The sequence below is a fragment of the Pongo pygmaeus genome, chromosome 19, assembly GCF_028885625.2.
Source record: "Pongo pygmaeus isolate AG05252 chromosome 19, NHGRI_mPonPyg2-v2.0_pri, whole genome shotgun sequence".
Taxonomy (NCBI): domain Eukaryota; kingdom Metazoa; phylum Chordata; class Mammalia; order Primates; family Hominidae; genus Pongo; species Pongo pygmaeus.
This window is the reverse complement of record NC_072392.2, coordinates 68088053-68102607: the sequence shown is the minus strand read 5'-3', so window position 1 is coordinate 68102607 and position 14555 is coordinate 68088053. Positions and strand designations below refer to the sequence as shown.

Here is a 14555-nt window from a genome sequence, read left to right as displayed (position 1 = left end):
AAAATGGGTTGGGGGGCCTGAGCACAGTGGCTCACACCTGTAATCCCAGTACTTTGGGAGGCCGAGGCGGGTGGATCGCCTTAGGTCAGGAGTTCAAGACCAGCCTGGGCAACATGGTGAAACCCCATCTCTACTAAAAACACAAAAATTAGCTGGGCATGGTGGTGTGTGCCTGTAATTCCAGCTACTTGGGAGGCTGAGGCATAAGAATCGCTTGAACTCGGCAGTGAGCCAAGATCGTGCCATTGCACTCCAGCCTAGGCAACAGAGTGAAACTCTGTCTCAAAAAAAAAAAAAAAAAAAAAAAAAGGGGGGTAGGGGGACACTGATAGAACTTGTGTTGCCAAGTGGGTCCTGGCTTTCCCAGCACCATCAGCTCACCCTGTCCATGTGGGTTCACCTGAAGAGACTCTGGCCATTTGACCTGACTGAGTCTCATAAAGCACACATCAGGATTGGGGCACAACTCTACAAAATAAACTGCCCTTGGTGTAAGTATCATACCTTGCGATGTTTTTTATAGCTATTTGTCAAAACCCTGAACTTAACTCTTCTCCCAGCCCAGAGAAATTGGAGATGAGGAAACATAATAATTTCTCACAGTTCAAACATGAAGTTAGCCAAATTGGTATATGCATCTAGACTTCATTATCTGTGAAATAATGATTTCAGTTTTTTAATTCCTGGGATTGATTATTTATTTATTTATTTATTTATTTATTTATTTATTTATTTCGAGAGACAGAGTCTTGCTCTGTTGCCAGGCTGGAGTGCAGTGGCGCAATCTCAGCTCACTGCAACCTCTGCCTCCTGGGTTCAGGTGATTCTCCTGCCTCAGCTTCCCATGTAGCTGGGACTACAGGTGTGCGCCACCACACCTAGCTAATTTTTGTGTTTTTTTTAGTAGAGATGGGGTTTCACTATATGTTGGCCAGACTGGTCTAGAACTCCTGACCTCAGGTGATCTGCCCACCTTGGCTTCCTAAAGTGCTGGGATTACAGCCGTGAGCCACCACGCCCGGCCATTCCCGGGATTATTTAATAAGTCATTTTTGCAGCTTTGCTATTATAGCAGGGCCTTTCTGTCAGAGATGGCATATATTCGGTCAATCCGGAGCTTCCATTTTTCATTAAAATGAGTTCCACTTCCTGAAAGTCCCGCAGTCTTCGAATGTCTTTGTCCTTAATGTGGAAAAGAAATTATATCATGCTTAATAAATTTGAATGTAATAGAAAGCCTTAATATTAATATTGTTCAGCATCTTGGGTTCTGAACCCATAAGGTATTTTTTTTTTTTTTTTGAGACGGAGTCTTGCTCTTGTTGCCCAGGCTGGAGTGCAATGACGCGATCTCGGCTCACTGCAACCTCCGCCTCCCGGGTTCAAGTGATTCTCCTGCCTCACTTGGCTCACTGCAACCTCAGCCTCCTGAGTAGCTGGGATTTAGACATGCGCCATCATGCCCAGCTCATTTTTGTATTTTTAATAGAGACAGGTTTCACCATGTTGGCCAGGCTGGTCTTGAACTCCTGACTTCAGGTGATCCACCCACCTCGGCCTCCCAAAATGCTGGGATTACAGATGTGAGCCACTGCACCTGGTCCCCATAAGATAGTTCTGTATTTTTTTGAGACAGAGTCTTGCTCTGTCACCTAACCTGGAGTGCAGTGGCACAGTCACAGCTCACTGCAGCTTCAACCTCCTAGGCTCAAGCAATCCTTCCACTTCCACTGCAGCCTCCCAAGTCTACTACACCCAGCTAATTTTTGTATTTTCCTGTAGAGACAGGGTTTCACCATGTTGCCCAGGCTGGTCTCAAATTCCTGAGCTCAAGCAATCCACCCACCTCGGCCTCCCAAAGTGCTGGGATTACAGGCGTGAGACACCACACCCAGCAGATTTTTGTTGTTAAGGTATCTGGAAAGCATGATCATCCCTTGACATGTTAGTTTACAAACAATATACACTATAAGCCAAGACACCAGTAAGAATTGCCAAAGGAACAGCAGCTCACCACCTGTTATCCCAGCACTTAGGAGGATGAGGCCAGGGGTTTGAGAACAGCCTGGGCAATATAGCCAGACTCATTTCAAAAAAAAGAAATCAGTGGAGTGTGGTGGTGTGTCCCTGTAGTCCCAACTACTCTGGAGGCTCACTTGAGATGAAGGGAGGATCACTTGAGCCGAGGATTTCGAGGCTGCAGTGAGCTATGATCACGCCATTGCATTCTATTGTGGGTGACAGAGTGAGACTCTGTCTCAAAAAAATAAAAAACAAAAAAATTGCCAAAGGAATTTTGAAAGCTTTAAAAAAAATTTCCAAAGAAATAAGATTTCCTTTCCAAAATTAAAAATTAAGATCTGTATTTTGAATCTGGGAAATATATAAAAATGCAAAACAATTTTTGTTTGCTAATATTTCAAATACTTAGCAAACCCACCCTTTGCTAAGCAAACAAGGATGGGTTTGTGTTTTTTTTCCTGAGGACTATGCCATTTTATGTTAACCGGTCAGTTTTGCAGAGATTGGTGGGGCCAAAAGCACTGAACTAAAGCCTTAAATTGGGGAGTCACTTGTCATTCAGAGGTTTGTTTTTTTTGAGACAGAGTCTCTAGCTCTGTCACCAGGCTGGAGTGCAGTGGTGCTCTCGGCTCACCGCAACCACCTCCTCCTGGGTTCAAGCAATTCTCCTGCCTCAGCCTCCTGAGTAGCTGGGATTACAGGCACGCGCTGCCATGCCCAGCTAATTTTTGTATTTTTAGTAGAGACGGGGTTTCACCGTGTTGGCCAGGATAGTCTCGATCTCTTGATCTTGTGATCTGCCCACCTCGGCCTCCCAAAGTGCTGGGATTGTACTGGCGTGAGCCACCGTGATCGGACCATTTAGAGGTTTTTAAAAGGTTTATGGACTAGATATGCAAATCTTAAAAGTGCCAGATTGAAAATGACCTAGCTACCATGTTTGGCCATTTTGCAGCCAGGATTTCTGGTGTCATGAAATGCAGAAGTGTAAACGATCGGCTCCAGAGAACATGATGTCACCCACTGTGATTCTGCATTTAGAAACTCTTAACTCTTACCTTTCTGAGCAGTGTGTTTGGTAGCTTTCTGATCTTCTCCACTTGTTCTGGGTTAATCCCCAGTTCACAGCAACTCACTTTTAGTAGGTTTTGGTAACTCAGTTCTTGTCTCTTCAGTTCAATTTCAATGAAGTCATTTTCTTTGGGGTTCTGAATTCTGACTTTAAGCACAAGCTCTAAATCACCCATAAATTCAAATACAGTTTGTAAAGGAAACAAAATACCCATTAGAGATTTTCATATCTATCTATTATGACAGCATAAATAATCCTAGAAACTGAATGTTAAGTAGACATGGAGCTTTCATGGGCACAAACACACTTTGCATCAGCTTAGGGTTCTTTTCTTGGAGTGTTAGGCAAGCTCTAGGATGTATGCCCCCATTATATCCACTGAAAACAGAAAGCTTGCAGCTTTAAGCCAGCCAAGAATTTAAAATATGCAATGGATATTTAAACACATCACCCTTGGGCAATACATAGCAGGTGCTCATACCTGGTTGCTTATCTGGAAAGCTTCAGGGAAATGTATAGCCCTGGGGGCCCTGATGTCCTTAAAGAAGCCATCGTGCAGAGGAGCAAATCGCTCTTGAGATTCCTACCCACCACCCCCACTCCTCCAGAAATAGGATAATTCTACCATCTTTTAGGACAGTGGCATTGTATTCCAACTTAACTGTCCTGAGAAGATACAGTATGAACTAAAAGTCCAAATGGAAAGCAGATGGTCAGTTTGGCTTTGCAACATGGTCACGTAGGGGCTGAGTCTTCACCTAGACAGGTGTCACTGGGTTTCTTGTTATCACTTGGGTCCGTTGGCAAGTGCGGATTTGTGCCTTCTTGTTTATATTCACCTGGGAAAGAATCAGGAAAGAGTTGAGAAGGAGCAGTACCTCACCAGTTGGCTGTCTGCCAGACAAAGGACAAGGATGCCCCACTTCCACTTCCTGCCCTGCAGCTTATCCTCCCCTTCTCAAGGGAAAAGGCAAGTCAGGAAAAGGGCAGTAATGACTTTCAGTCTTGAAGAGTAATTTTCTTTAATCACCACCCAAATCATGAAAAGGAGCTGAGACAGTATTTTTAAATGATGCGTAATCTGGGGAAGAAATATTTATAATCTCTGTGCTTAGCTCAAGTTTTTACTTAAATATTTTTGGCACAGAGTGCTTTATGTCTTCAGTTCTCTAGCAGAGATACAGTTAGGAGGGTGTCTTTATAAGGAGAAATTTTCTCACCCAGAGGGAAGGGAAAGGAGTGAATATTTAGAGTGCTTTGCATATGCCAGGCCTTTTGCGTACTTCTTTCTTTCTTACAATATCCACTGAACATGTTGAAAGCCTGCTTTGCACCAGGCACTGGGCTAAGCCCTGGGGAAATCATGTTCAAAAATCCCAAAGATGTCTCTGTCCTCCTGGAGTTTGCAGGCCAGCAGAAGAGACAGATATTAATAAATGGGAAATCACAGTTGTGGGGGGCATGATGAATGTGAAATACACAGTACTTTGAAAGCATGTCAGCGGTCAAGGGAGGCCTCCATGAAGGTTGATTATTTGAGCTGACATCTGAAGGATGAATAGGCTTAACTAGATCCAGAGGGCAGAGGAGGTGAAGAGCTTTTCACAGGGCCCTGTGGAGAGTTCAGCATGGCTGCAGGGCAGAGAGCATGGGGGGACTGAGTGTCAGACAGGCTGGCAGGGGCCAGTTAGTCCAATTACGTAGCTCCTTGTCACATGAGATAAGATACACGATAAGGTAAAATATACCCTGGATTTCGGAGGCAATAAAAAATTTTCATACTTATATGTTGATATCATGATTTGTATATAGTGGGCGAAGTATATTATTAACATTAGTTTCACCTGTTTTTACTTTTTAAAACATGGCTACTAGCAATTTTAAATTACATATGTGGCTTGCATTACATTTCTATTGGGCAGCATTGGTCTAGATGAAAGGTTTTGGTCTTTGTCCTAAAACACCACTAAGCCATTCTGGTTTTTAGCAGAGAGCTGTCATAATCAGACTTGCATTCTGGAAAAGAGAAAAGCCTCACTGTCCCCAAAAGAATCCTGTGGGGTATGCACATTATTATTTTCATTTTCAGACAGGAAAATTGAGGCTGAAAGGGGAAGTAATTTGTTCAGGTTGGTAAATGGCTAGACATGGATGTGACCAGGGCCAACTACATAATTTGCAAAGCCGAGTGCAAAAGGAAAATGAAGAGGAAGCCAATTTCCCCTTCTCACAGCCGCTGCTCTAACCCAGGGCAAATGGGTGACGCCCAAGGTATTGCGACCTCCCCACTTGAACGCGCCAACTAGCTGTATAGCCAGGGCTGCCTGCCACTCCTCAACTTCTGATCCTTGTTTTGCCTGGGCAAAGGTGACAGCGGAATGAGGGACTCTGGCAGAGGGTTACAGCAGTTGTGGGGCTGGTCTGGGTGTGGAGACCATACGCATGAGCTGAGGCTCCAACTCCCAACCCTGGCACATGCTCCATTGTCCCATCTGACACCACTTACAAAACAAGTTCAGGGCTAAAATTATGACACATTTCAAGTCAACAACCATAGAATGTTGAACTTGGGCCCAAGCCCATGGCCTTTCTGAATGCAAGGCCCTGGGCAGCTGCACTGATCACAGCCTTATGAAGTCAGCCCTGTTTTTGCCACCCTGCCACATGCCTCCAAGGAGATGAGACGCTCCTGCCCAACTCAGCCCCTTCCCAGGACAGGAGTAATGTCCCCTCCTCTAGTGAGCGGGGATCTGCAGTCTTCTCTTTGCCTTTCAATTCTGGGCCCTGGAGGTGGCTCAGGGCTGTGGCTCCTTCTCAGGCAGCCCCTGTAGCAGCTGGGCCCCAGCCCACCTGCCAGTACCTGACCTGATATCAATACCTGATACAGATACTAGAACCTGACCTGAAACGAGGCCTTCCTGCCTCACTGCTTACTCACCCAACACACAGCCCGAGAACTTTCCCTGCCCCGTCCACTACGTTTGAAAGCATTTTATTCTGTGATCAGTGTATCAGCTCTCTGAATCGACAGTCTCATAGAGGTCACAAAGTTGCATGCCCTTTGCACTCAGGCAGATTTGGGTCTGAATTCCTCTGCCACTTAGTAGCTTTGACACCTTGGGCAAGTTACATAACCTCTCTGATCTGAAAATGGGGTTAACAATCCTACCTCACCAGATTGTAAGAAGTCAATGAGAAAGTACACAGAAGGTACAACTTCCTTGCAGTTGTGAGCACCAGTAATTGCCAGCTGCTATTATTATTTATTGTAGCTACAGAGACTTGCTTCCTTCTGAAAGGACCTTTGGTCTAGTTGCTCTACTCTTCACTACCCCACTGGCAGAGTGGGGGAGGCCACGGGGCACTGCTGGCCACAGCATCACCCATGTCCCAGCCTTCCCCAGCCCCCTGTCCCATCATCCTTGAGGACCATGTTGGGAACAGGACTCCCAGACTCACCTGCTGGCTTCTCCCCGATGTCCTGTTCCGGTTCAGCCATGAGTCACCTCTAGTCCGTCAGATGTGCAGCCCCTCTCACATTTATGCACAAGCTCCCAACCAAATAAAAAGCACTTTCTACAGCCTCAGCACATCTGTCTGCAAGGCAACAACAGTGTGTTCTTGCCAGCCCAGTGAGATAGAGCAGGGTCATTTTTATTTTATAGATAGGGAAAAGGAGGCTCCAGTGTGTGGCATGATTTGCACAGGGTGAGGCCAGTGAAGGAAGGTACTGAAGTTCAAGGCTCCAGACTCCCTTCTCAGGCTGTCTCCACTGGAAGACAGTGCAGGCCACTAGTACTCACCCAAGAGAATGGTGCCCTTCGGAGGGGAGGCCTGAGAGGCACAGCAGGCACCCAGCCAGACCCGAGAAGTGGGCCAGGCCCTCTTTCTTGGAAAAAGTTGGTAGCTTCTATATCAGGGGTAAGAAAAACCAAACACTTTGTTTCTCAGTTTGAACGGACTCCTCCTCCCCATTTCACTGTCTTTTCTCCCAGCCCCTTCCTCAGCAGCTGTGCATGACAAGAAAGAAGCAGAAAGACCCCTCCATACCTGGGAAAATGACCTTGGTGATGATCCTGGATCCCCTGATTCTAGACATCAAAATGGAGGAGGCAGAGGCTGGAGCAGGAGGTTCAGTGAAGAATGGGTGGGGCGGGTCAAAGTCCCCAGTGAGGCTGCTGCCTCAAAGGCATGCTGAAGACAGGAGGAGGTGCACAGATAGGAACCCAGATGTTCGGGTAACGCTCACATTTCATTTAACCCTCCAATGACAAAAGACGGGCAAACAGATGGGGCATCAGGGTGGGCCTCAGCATCCAAAAACTGGAGGGAACTGGCTGGGTGCGGTGGCTCACTCCTGTAATCCTAGCACTTTGGGAGGCTGAGGCAGGTGGATTGCCGGAGCTCAGGAGTTCGAGACCAGCCTGGGCAACTCGATGAAACCCCGTCTCTACTAAAATACAAAAAATTAGCTGGGTGTGGTGGCATGCGCCTATAATCCCAGCTACTCAGGAGGCTGAGACAGGAGAATCGCTTGAACCTGGGAAGCAGATGTTGCAGTGAGCCGAGATCACACCATTGCACTCCAGTCTTGGTGACAGAGCAAGACTCCATCTCAAAAAATAAATAAATAAATAAATAAATACTAAAAAAAAACCATAAACCAAACAACAACAACAAACCAAAAAAAAAAAAAAAAAAAAAAAAGCTGGAGGGAGCTATGGAGATTGTAGCCCACCGGCTCTCAAACGTGGTGTGCATTGAAGTCACCTGGGAAGCTTTAAAAACCGTGGATGCCCAGGTCCCACCCTATAAAGTCTGACTTAGTTGGTCTGGATGCACTCAGAGCCCCAGAACGTTCGAAAGGTTCCCAGCTGATTTCAATGTGCAGCCAAGACTGTGAACCACTGATTTGGCCAAACTGCTTAAAGGAGCAAACAGGGAAACTGAGGCCTTAGGAAGTGAAATGTTTACCACTAGTCACGTGGCCAGCCAGGCACAGGCCTGGCACTGGACCTGGGTCACCTGGCTGCCAGGCCGACGCTGTCTTCCCAGCATGCTGGCGTGTCTTTCTGCAAGAACAGGGGAAGGGCGGGGTGGGGCAATGGAGAGGCGGAAGTAGCAGGAATCCCCTGGCCTGAACTCCTGAGAAAATGCACTTTGGCCAGCCTGGCTGCCAGGGTGTGGTCAGCCATAAAAAAGGCATCCTGAACCTCCTCCCCTGAGTGGGTGCGGCTACAGGTGCAGGGGAACTGTAGATGAAAAGGCTTGGCACTTGAGGGAAAGCCTCAGTTCATTCTCATTTTGCTCACCTGTTTGGTCCATTCATTCACTCACTCCCCATTCACTGATTCACTCATTCACTCACACGTTCACTCAACAACACTCATTTTTTTCTTATTTAGGGGAACACACTTTCTTCTTTTAATTCATTTTATTTTTTGAGAAGGAGTTTCGCTCTTGTTGCCCAGGCTGGAGTGCAATGGTGGGATCTTGGCTCACTGCAACCTCCTTCTCCCAGGTTCAAGAGATTCTCCTGCCTCAGCCTCCCTATAAATAGCTGGGATTACAGCTGTGTGCCACCATGCCCAGCTAATTTTTTTTTTTTTTTAGTAGAGACGGGGTTTTGCTAATGTTGGCCAGGCTGGTCTTCAACTCCTGACCACAGGTGATCCACCTGCCTTGGCCTCCCAAAGTGCTGGGATTACAGGCGTGAGCCACCGCGCCTGGCCTTTTAGTTAATTTTAATGTTTTGTTTTGTTTTGTTTTTACCCAAATGTGTTTTTAATTATAGCATTAACAAAGATAAAGCAAAATCAGGGAAGTACAAAATAATTACATGCGAGTCTAACAAAATAAACATCATTTGTTCTTAGATTCTATGTACTTCCTCTAAACCTGCTGTTTTTCCAAATATTGGACCTTTTCTTTTTTACTAGTTTTCTTTTCTTTTTTTTTTTTTATGAAGTATTTATTGATCATTCTTGGGTGTTTCTCGGAGAGGGGGATATGGCAGGGTCATAGGATGATAGTGCAGAGAAGGTCAGGAGATAAACACATGAACAAAGGTCTCTGGTTTTCCTAGGCAGAGGTCCCTGCGGCCTTCTGCAGTGTTTGTGCCCCTGGGTATTTGAGATTAGGGAGTGGTGATGACCCTTAAAGAGCATGCTGCCTTCAAGCGTCTGTTTAACAAAGCACATCTTGCACCGCCCTTAATCCATTTAACCCTGAGTTGACAGCACGTGTTTCAGAGAGCAGGGGGCTGGGGGAAAGGCCATAGATCAACGGCATCCCAAGGCAGAAGAATTTCTCCTAGTCAGAACAAAATGGAGTCTCCTATGCCCACCTCTTTCTACACAGACACAGCAACAATCTGATCTCTCCTTTCTTTTTCCCACACTTCCCCCCCTTCTTTTCAACGAAACCGCCATCGTCCTCATGGCCCTCTCCCGATGGTCGCCGTCTCTTCGGAGCTGTTGGGTACACCTCCCAGACAGGGCGGCCAGGCAGAGGCGCTCCTCACTTCCCAGACAGGACCGCCGGGCAGAGGCGCTCCTCACCTCCCAGACGGGGCCGCCGGGCAGAGGCGCTCCTCACCTCCCAGACGGGGCCGCCGGGCAGAGGCGCTCCTCACCTCCCAGACGGGGCCGCCGGGCAGAGGCGCTCCTTACCTCCCAGACGGGGCGGCCGGGCAGAGGCGCTCCTTACATCCCAGACGATGGGCGGCCGGGTAGAGGCGCTCCTCACCTCCCAGGCGGGGCGGCCGGGCAGAGGCGCTCCTCACCTCCCAGACGGGGCGGCCGGGCAGAGGTGCTCCTCACCTCCCAGACGGGGTGGCCGGGCAGAGGCGCTCCTCACCTCCCAGACAGGGCGGCCAGGCAGAGGCGCTCCTCACTTCCCAGACGGGGTGGCCGGGCAGAGGCCCTCCTCACCTCCCAGACGGGGTGGCCGGGCAGAGGCGCTCCTCGCTTCCCAGACAGGGCGGCCGGGCAGAGGCGCTCCTCACTTCCCAGACGGGGCGGCCGGGCAGAGGCGCTCCTCACCTCCCAGACGGGGCCGCCGGGCAGAGGCGCTCCTCACCTCCCAGACGGGGCCGCCGGGCAGAGGCGCTCCTCACCTCCCAGACGGGGCGGCCGGGCAGAGGCGCTCCTTACATCCCAGACGATGGGCGGCCGGGTAGAGGCGCTCCTCACCTCCCAGACGGGGCGGCCGGGCAGAGGTGCTCCTCACCTCCCAGACGGGGTGGCCGGGCAGAGGCGCTCCTCGCTTCCCAGACAGGGCGGCCGGGCAGAGGCGCTCCTCACTTCCCAGACGGGGCGGCCGGGCAGAGGCGCTCCTCACTTCCTCCCAGACGGGGTGGCGGCCGGGCAGAGGCGCTTCTCACATCCCAGACGATGGGCGGCCGGGCAGAGACGCTCCTCACTTCCCAGACGGGGCGGCCGAGCAGAGGGGCTCCTCACATCCCAGACGATGGGCGGCCAGGCAGAGACGCTCCTCACTTCCTAGACGGGGTGGCGGCGGGGCAGAGGCGCTCTTCACCTCCCAGATGGGGCGGCCGGGCAGAGGGGCTCCTCACATCCCAGATGATGGGCGGCCAGGCAGAGACGCTCCTCACTTCCTAGACGGGGTGGCGGCGGGGCAGAGGCTGTAATCTTAGCACTTTAGGAGGCCAAGGCAGGTGGTTGGGAGGTGGAGGTTGTAGCGAGCCGAGATCACGCCACTGCACTCCAGCCTGAGCAACATTGAGCACTGAGTGAGCGAGACTCCGTCTGCAATCCCAGCACCTCGGGAGGCCGAGGCGGGCAGATCACTCCAGGCCAGGAGCTGGAGACCAGCCCGGTCAACAGGGCGAAACCCCGTCTCCACCAAAAACACAAAAACCAGTCAGGCGTGGGGCGCGCGCCTGCAATCCCAGGCACTCGGCAGGCCGAGGCAGGAGAATCACAGGAGCCCGAGGCAGGGAGGTTGCAGTGAGCCGAGATCACCGCAGTACAGTCCAGCTTCGGCAACAGAGGGAGACCGAAAAAAGGAGAGGGAGACCGAAGGAGGGGGAGGGAAAGGGAGAGGGAGAGGGGGAGGGAAAGGGAGAGGGGGAGGGGGAAGGGGAGGGGGAGGAGGAGGGAGAGGGGGAGGAATTTTAATGTTTAAAATTAAAATATTACATGTTCTAGTTAAAAAAAAATCTACTGGTACTAAAGATCAGAGCCGATTAGGAAGGAAGAAAGCAAAGTGTGTTGGGGGGCACAATCAACTGCCACACAGGCCTTGGCATATGACTTGTTCCATTCATTATGCTGGGCACTTAGTGGGCCCCTTTATCCATGTATTAGTTTTGCGTGTGTGTGAGCCTGTGAGAGGTAGCTTTTAATTCTGATATAGTTTCAAACTTACAGAAAGTTGTGCCGGGAGTAGTGGCTCATGCTAAGGAGGGAGGATGGCTTGAGCCCAGGAGTTTGAGACCAGCCTGGCCAACATGCTGAAACTCCATCTCTACAAAGAATAAAAAAAAGAAAGAGCTTTCCTTCTCATCCATTCATTCATTTATTATCATTGTGAACTCATGGATTCTTATTTTATTCAGTGGGTCATAATCCATCACTATCATGATCTATTTTGATGCTTTAATCATCCCAACTTTGTCCAGCATTTTATCCTGGCAGCTGTTTCCCATATCCTTTGACATATTCCCATTATTTTGTGAGCACTTTCTTTTTTATTTTATTTTATTTTTTAGACAGAGTCTTGCTCTGTTGCCAAGGCTGGAGTGCAGTGGTGCAATCTCAGCTCGCTGCAACCTCCACCTCCCAGGTTCAAGCAATTCTCCCGGCTCAGCCTCCCGAGTAGCTGGGAATACAGGCACGCGCCACCAGGACCGGGTAATATTTTTTGGTATTTTTAGTAGAGAGGGAGTTTCACCACATTCGTCAGGCTGGTCTCAAAATCCTGACCTCAAATGATCCGCCCTCCTCAGCCTCCTAAAGTGTTGGGACTACAGGCGTGAGCCACCGCACCCGGACTGTGAGCACTTTATCTCATGGCACATCAAGATGTTCTGGGTTCCATTGTACTTTCCCTGCCCCAGCCCTGCAATCACACATTTCTCCAAGGAGCCAGGTTCTTTTCCATGAGGCACAGGTGTGATCATTCCCATGGAGATGCCATTGCTTCTAGGCTCTTCCCGTGTGCAGAGCTAGGAGCACACATGCACACATGCACATACACACATAAACACATAAACACACGCATCTATTTCTGTATATAGATATATGTTTTAAAATCAATCTAATTTATTTAGTTTCCTCTTTTGTGTGTGTATATATTTAAGAGAACAACTTCATATTTCTAGTCCCATTCCAACACCAAAAGGTTCTCCCTTGCTGGCTTGCTTTCCTTCCTTTCTTCCTCCCCCTTTCTCTCTTTCTTTCTATTTTAAACCACATAAATTTATTCTCTCACAGTTGTAGAGGCCAGAAACCCAAGATCAAGATGTTGGCAGCGTTGATTCCTTCTGGAGGCTCTGAGGAAGAATCTGTTTCATGCCGCTCTCCTGTTATGGTGGTTGCCAAAATTCTTGGTGTTTCTGGCCTAGCTGTCTTCAGTTCCATATTGTAACTCTCTTCTCCAAAGGGTGAAATCTGGCTCCTAACATCTTTGATACATTTACTCCTTTGCTCAGTCCAATACACAAAAAGTTTCAGAATTGTTCATTTGAAATATATTTAGGTTCATTGTTTCTGTTTGTATATGAGGATTCATTCTTCCCAGTCCTTGTTGATTTTATTTATTTATTTATTTATTTATTTATTTATTTAAGACAGAGTCTTACTCTGTTGCTCAGGTTGGAGTGCAGTGACATGATCTCAGCTCACTACAACCTCCACCTCCCGGGCTCAAGCAACTCTCATGCTTCAGCCTCCTGAGTAGGCTGCACCACCACGCCTGGCTAATTTTTGTATTTTTTGTAGAGACGGGGTTTCGCCATGTTGGTCAGGCTGGTCTCAAACTCCTGGCCTCAAGCAGTCTGCCTGCCTCGGTCTCCCAAAGTGCTGGGATTGCAGACATGAGCCACTATGCCTGTCAATTTATTATTTCTTGAACATATTAATCATTAAATGGTTCTGTAGGTGGAGTCAAAACATTGATATTTTAAAAAGTGTCGTTTTACTTTTTTATCCCTTCCATTTCATTCCCATCTATCTATCCCCTGTAGGAAACTAATCTCATTTGTTTCTGACTTACCCTTCTTATGTTTCTTTTTGCAAAATTAAATAGATATGTTTTTGGCTGAGCGTGGTGGCTCACGCCTGTAATCCCAGCACTTTGGGAGGCCAAGGCGTGTAGATCATGAGGTCAGGAGTTCGAGACCAGCCTGGCCAAGATAGTGAAACCCCGTATCTACTAAAAATACAAAAATTAGCCAGGCGACGGGGTGGGCACCTGTAATCCCAGCTACTTGGGAGGCTGAGGCAGGAAGCGGAGGCTGTGGTGAGCTGGGATCGTGCCACTGCACTCTAGCCTGGGTGACAGAGCGAGAGAGACTCTGTATCAAAAAAAAAAAAAACTTTTTTTTTTTTTTTTTGAGACGGAGTCTCGCTCTGTCGCCCAGGCTGGAGTGCAGTGGCACGATCTTGGCTCACTGCAAGCTCCATCTCCCGGGTTCACACCATTCTCCTGCCTCAGTCTCCTGAGTAGCTGGGACTACAGGCACGTGCCACCATGACCAGCTAATTTTTGTGTTTTTAGTAGAGATGGAGTTTCACCATGTTGGCAGGCTGGTGTCGATCTTCTACCTTGTGATCCACCCACCTCGGCCTCCCAAAGTGCTGGGATTACAGGTGTGAGCCATTGTGCCTGGCCATAGCAGCCTGATTTTAACCCACCACCTAATACTGCTCCTCCCTCCACTGTTTTGTGGTTTTGACAGAACAACCCATTAGCATCTCCTTCTGATAGGTGACCACCAACCATGGAGTGGTTCTGGCCATTCTGCAGAGGATGTGCAGTGAAGGTCTTCCTGTCCTCTGCGTCACCTTTTGACATCAGAGGGCTAAAAACTCCATGCTCCAATCATGCTAATGCCGCCATTTTTTGAACATGGGTCCCGTGGAGAAGCAAGAAGCACAATTGCACATGGGCCTATTTCTCCATTCATAAATATTCATGACTCCTTCAATAGCTTATTGAATATGTATATCTGGCCACCTCGTTCAGCGTAAATCCCTGTGTTATTCTTCCCATCCTTGAGGTGTTGGCTTCTGGCCATGCTTCCCAGCCTGTCCCAATGGCCACCCTGAAGACTGCAACCCTGTGTGAGAAAGAAGGCTCTCCTTTCCAAATGTATGAACCCCGTCATTCTTCAGTTGACACAGTTGAGAAGGCAGCCTCACAGAGCCCCGCACACCCATGCTGTGGAGAAGACAGCTGAGGGCTCTCGGCACCCCAGAAGGCCTCGAGGCTCTGT

At 48.7% G+C, this 14555-nt stretch overlaps 1 protein-coding gene across 2 annotated transcripts; it reads right to left on the bottom strand.

The window, feature by feature from the left end:
- Nucleotides 1-713: 713 nt before the first annotated feature.
- LOC129018385 (putative ANKRD40 C-terminal-like protein) lies at nt 714-7200 on the bottom strand. 2 transcript variants are annotated; one of them, XM_054460076.1, is made up of 5 exons: nt 7145-7200; nt 6554-6691; nt 3853-3933; nt 3081-3241; nt 714-1182 (listed from the first exon to the last, which is right to left on the bottom strand). In XM_054460076.1, exons 2-5 carry the CDS (start codon nt 6591-6593, stop codon nt 1039-1041), a joined length of 426 nt encoding a protein of 141 aa, XP_054316051.1. In that variant the 5' UTR covers nt 6594-6691; nt 7145-7200; the 3' UTR covers nt 714-1038. The 2 variants fall into 2 exon arrangements, with proteins under 2 accessions (XP_054316051.1, XP_054316052.1); XM_054460077.1 differs by lacking the exons at nt 3853-3933; nt 7145-7200 and having other exon boundaries at nt 1039-1182; nt 6554-6593.
- Between the last annotated feature and the right edge of the window lie 7355 nt (nt 7201-14555).

Coding starts and splice junctions, on each gene's coding strand:
- LOC129018385 (XM_054460076.1), bottom strand. CDS start 6,593: ATGGCTGAACCGGAACAGGACATCGGGGAGAAGCCAGCAG. Junction 3,242..3,852: donor ACCCAGTGACACCTGTCTAG/GTGAAGACTCAG, acceptor TTGTGCTTAAAG/TCAGAATTCAGAACCCCAAA. Junction 1,183..3,080: donor CAAACACACTGCTCAGAAAG/GTAAGAGTTAAG, acceptor TTCCACATTAAG/GACAAAGACATTCGAAGACT.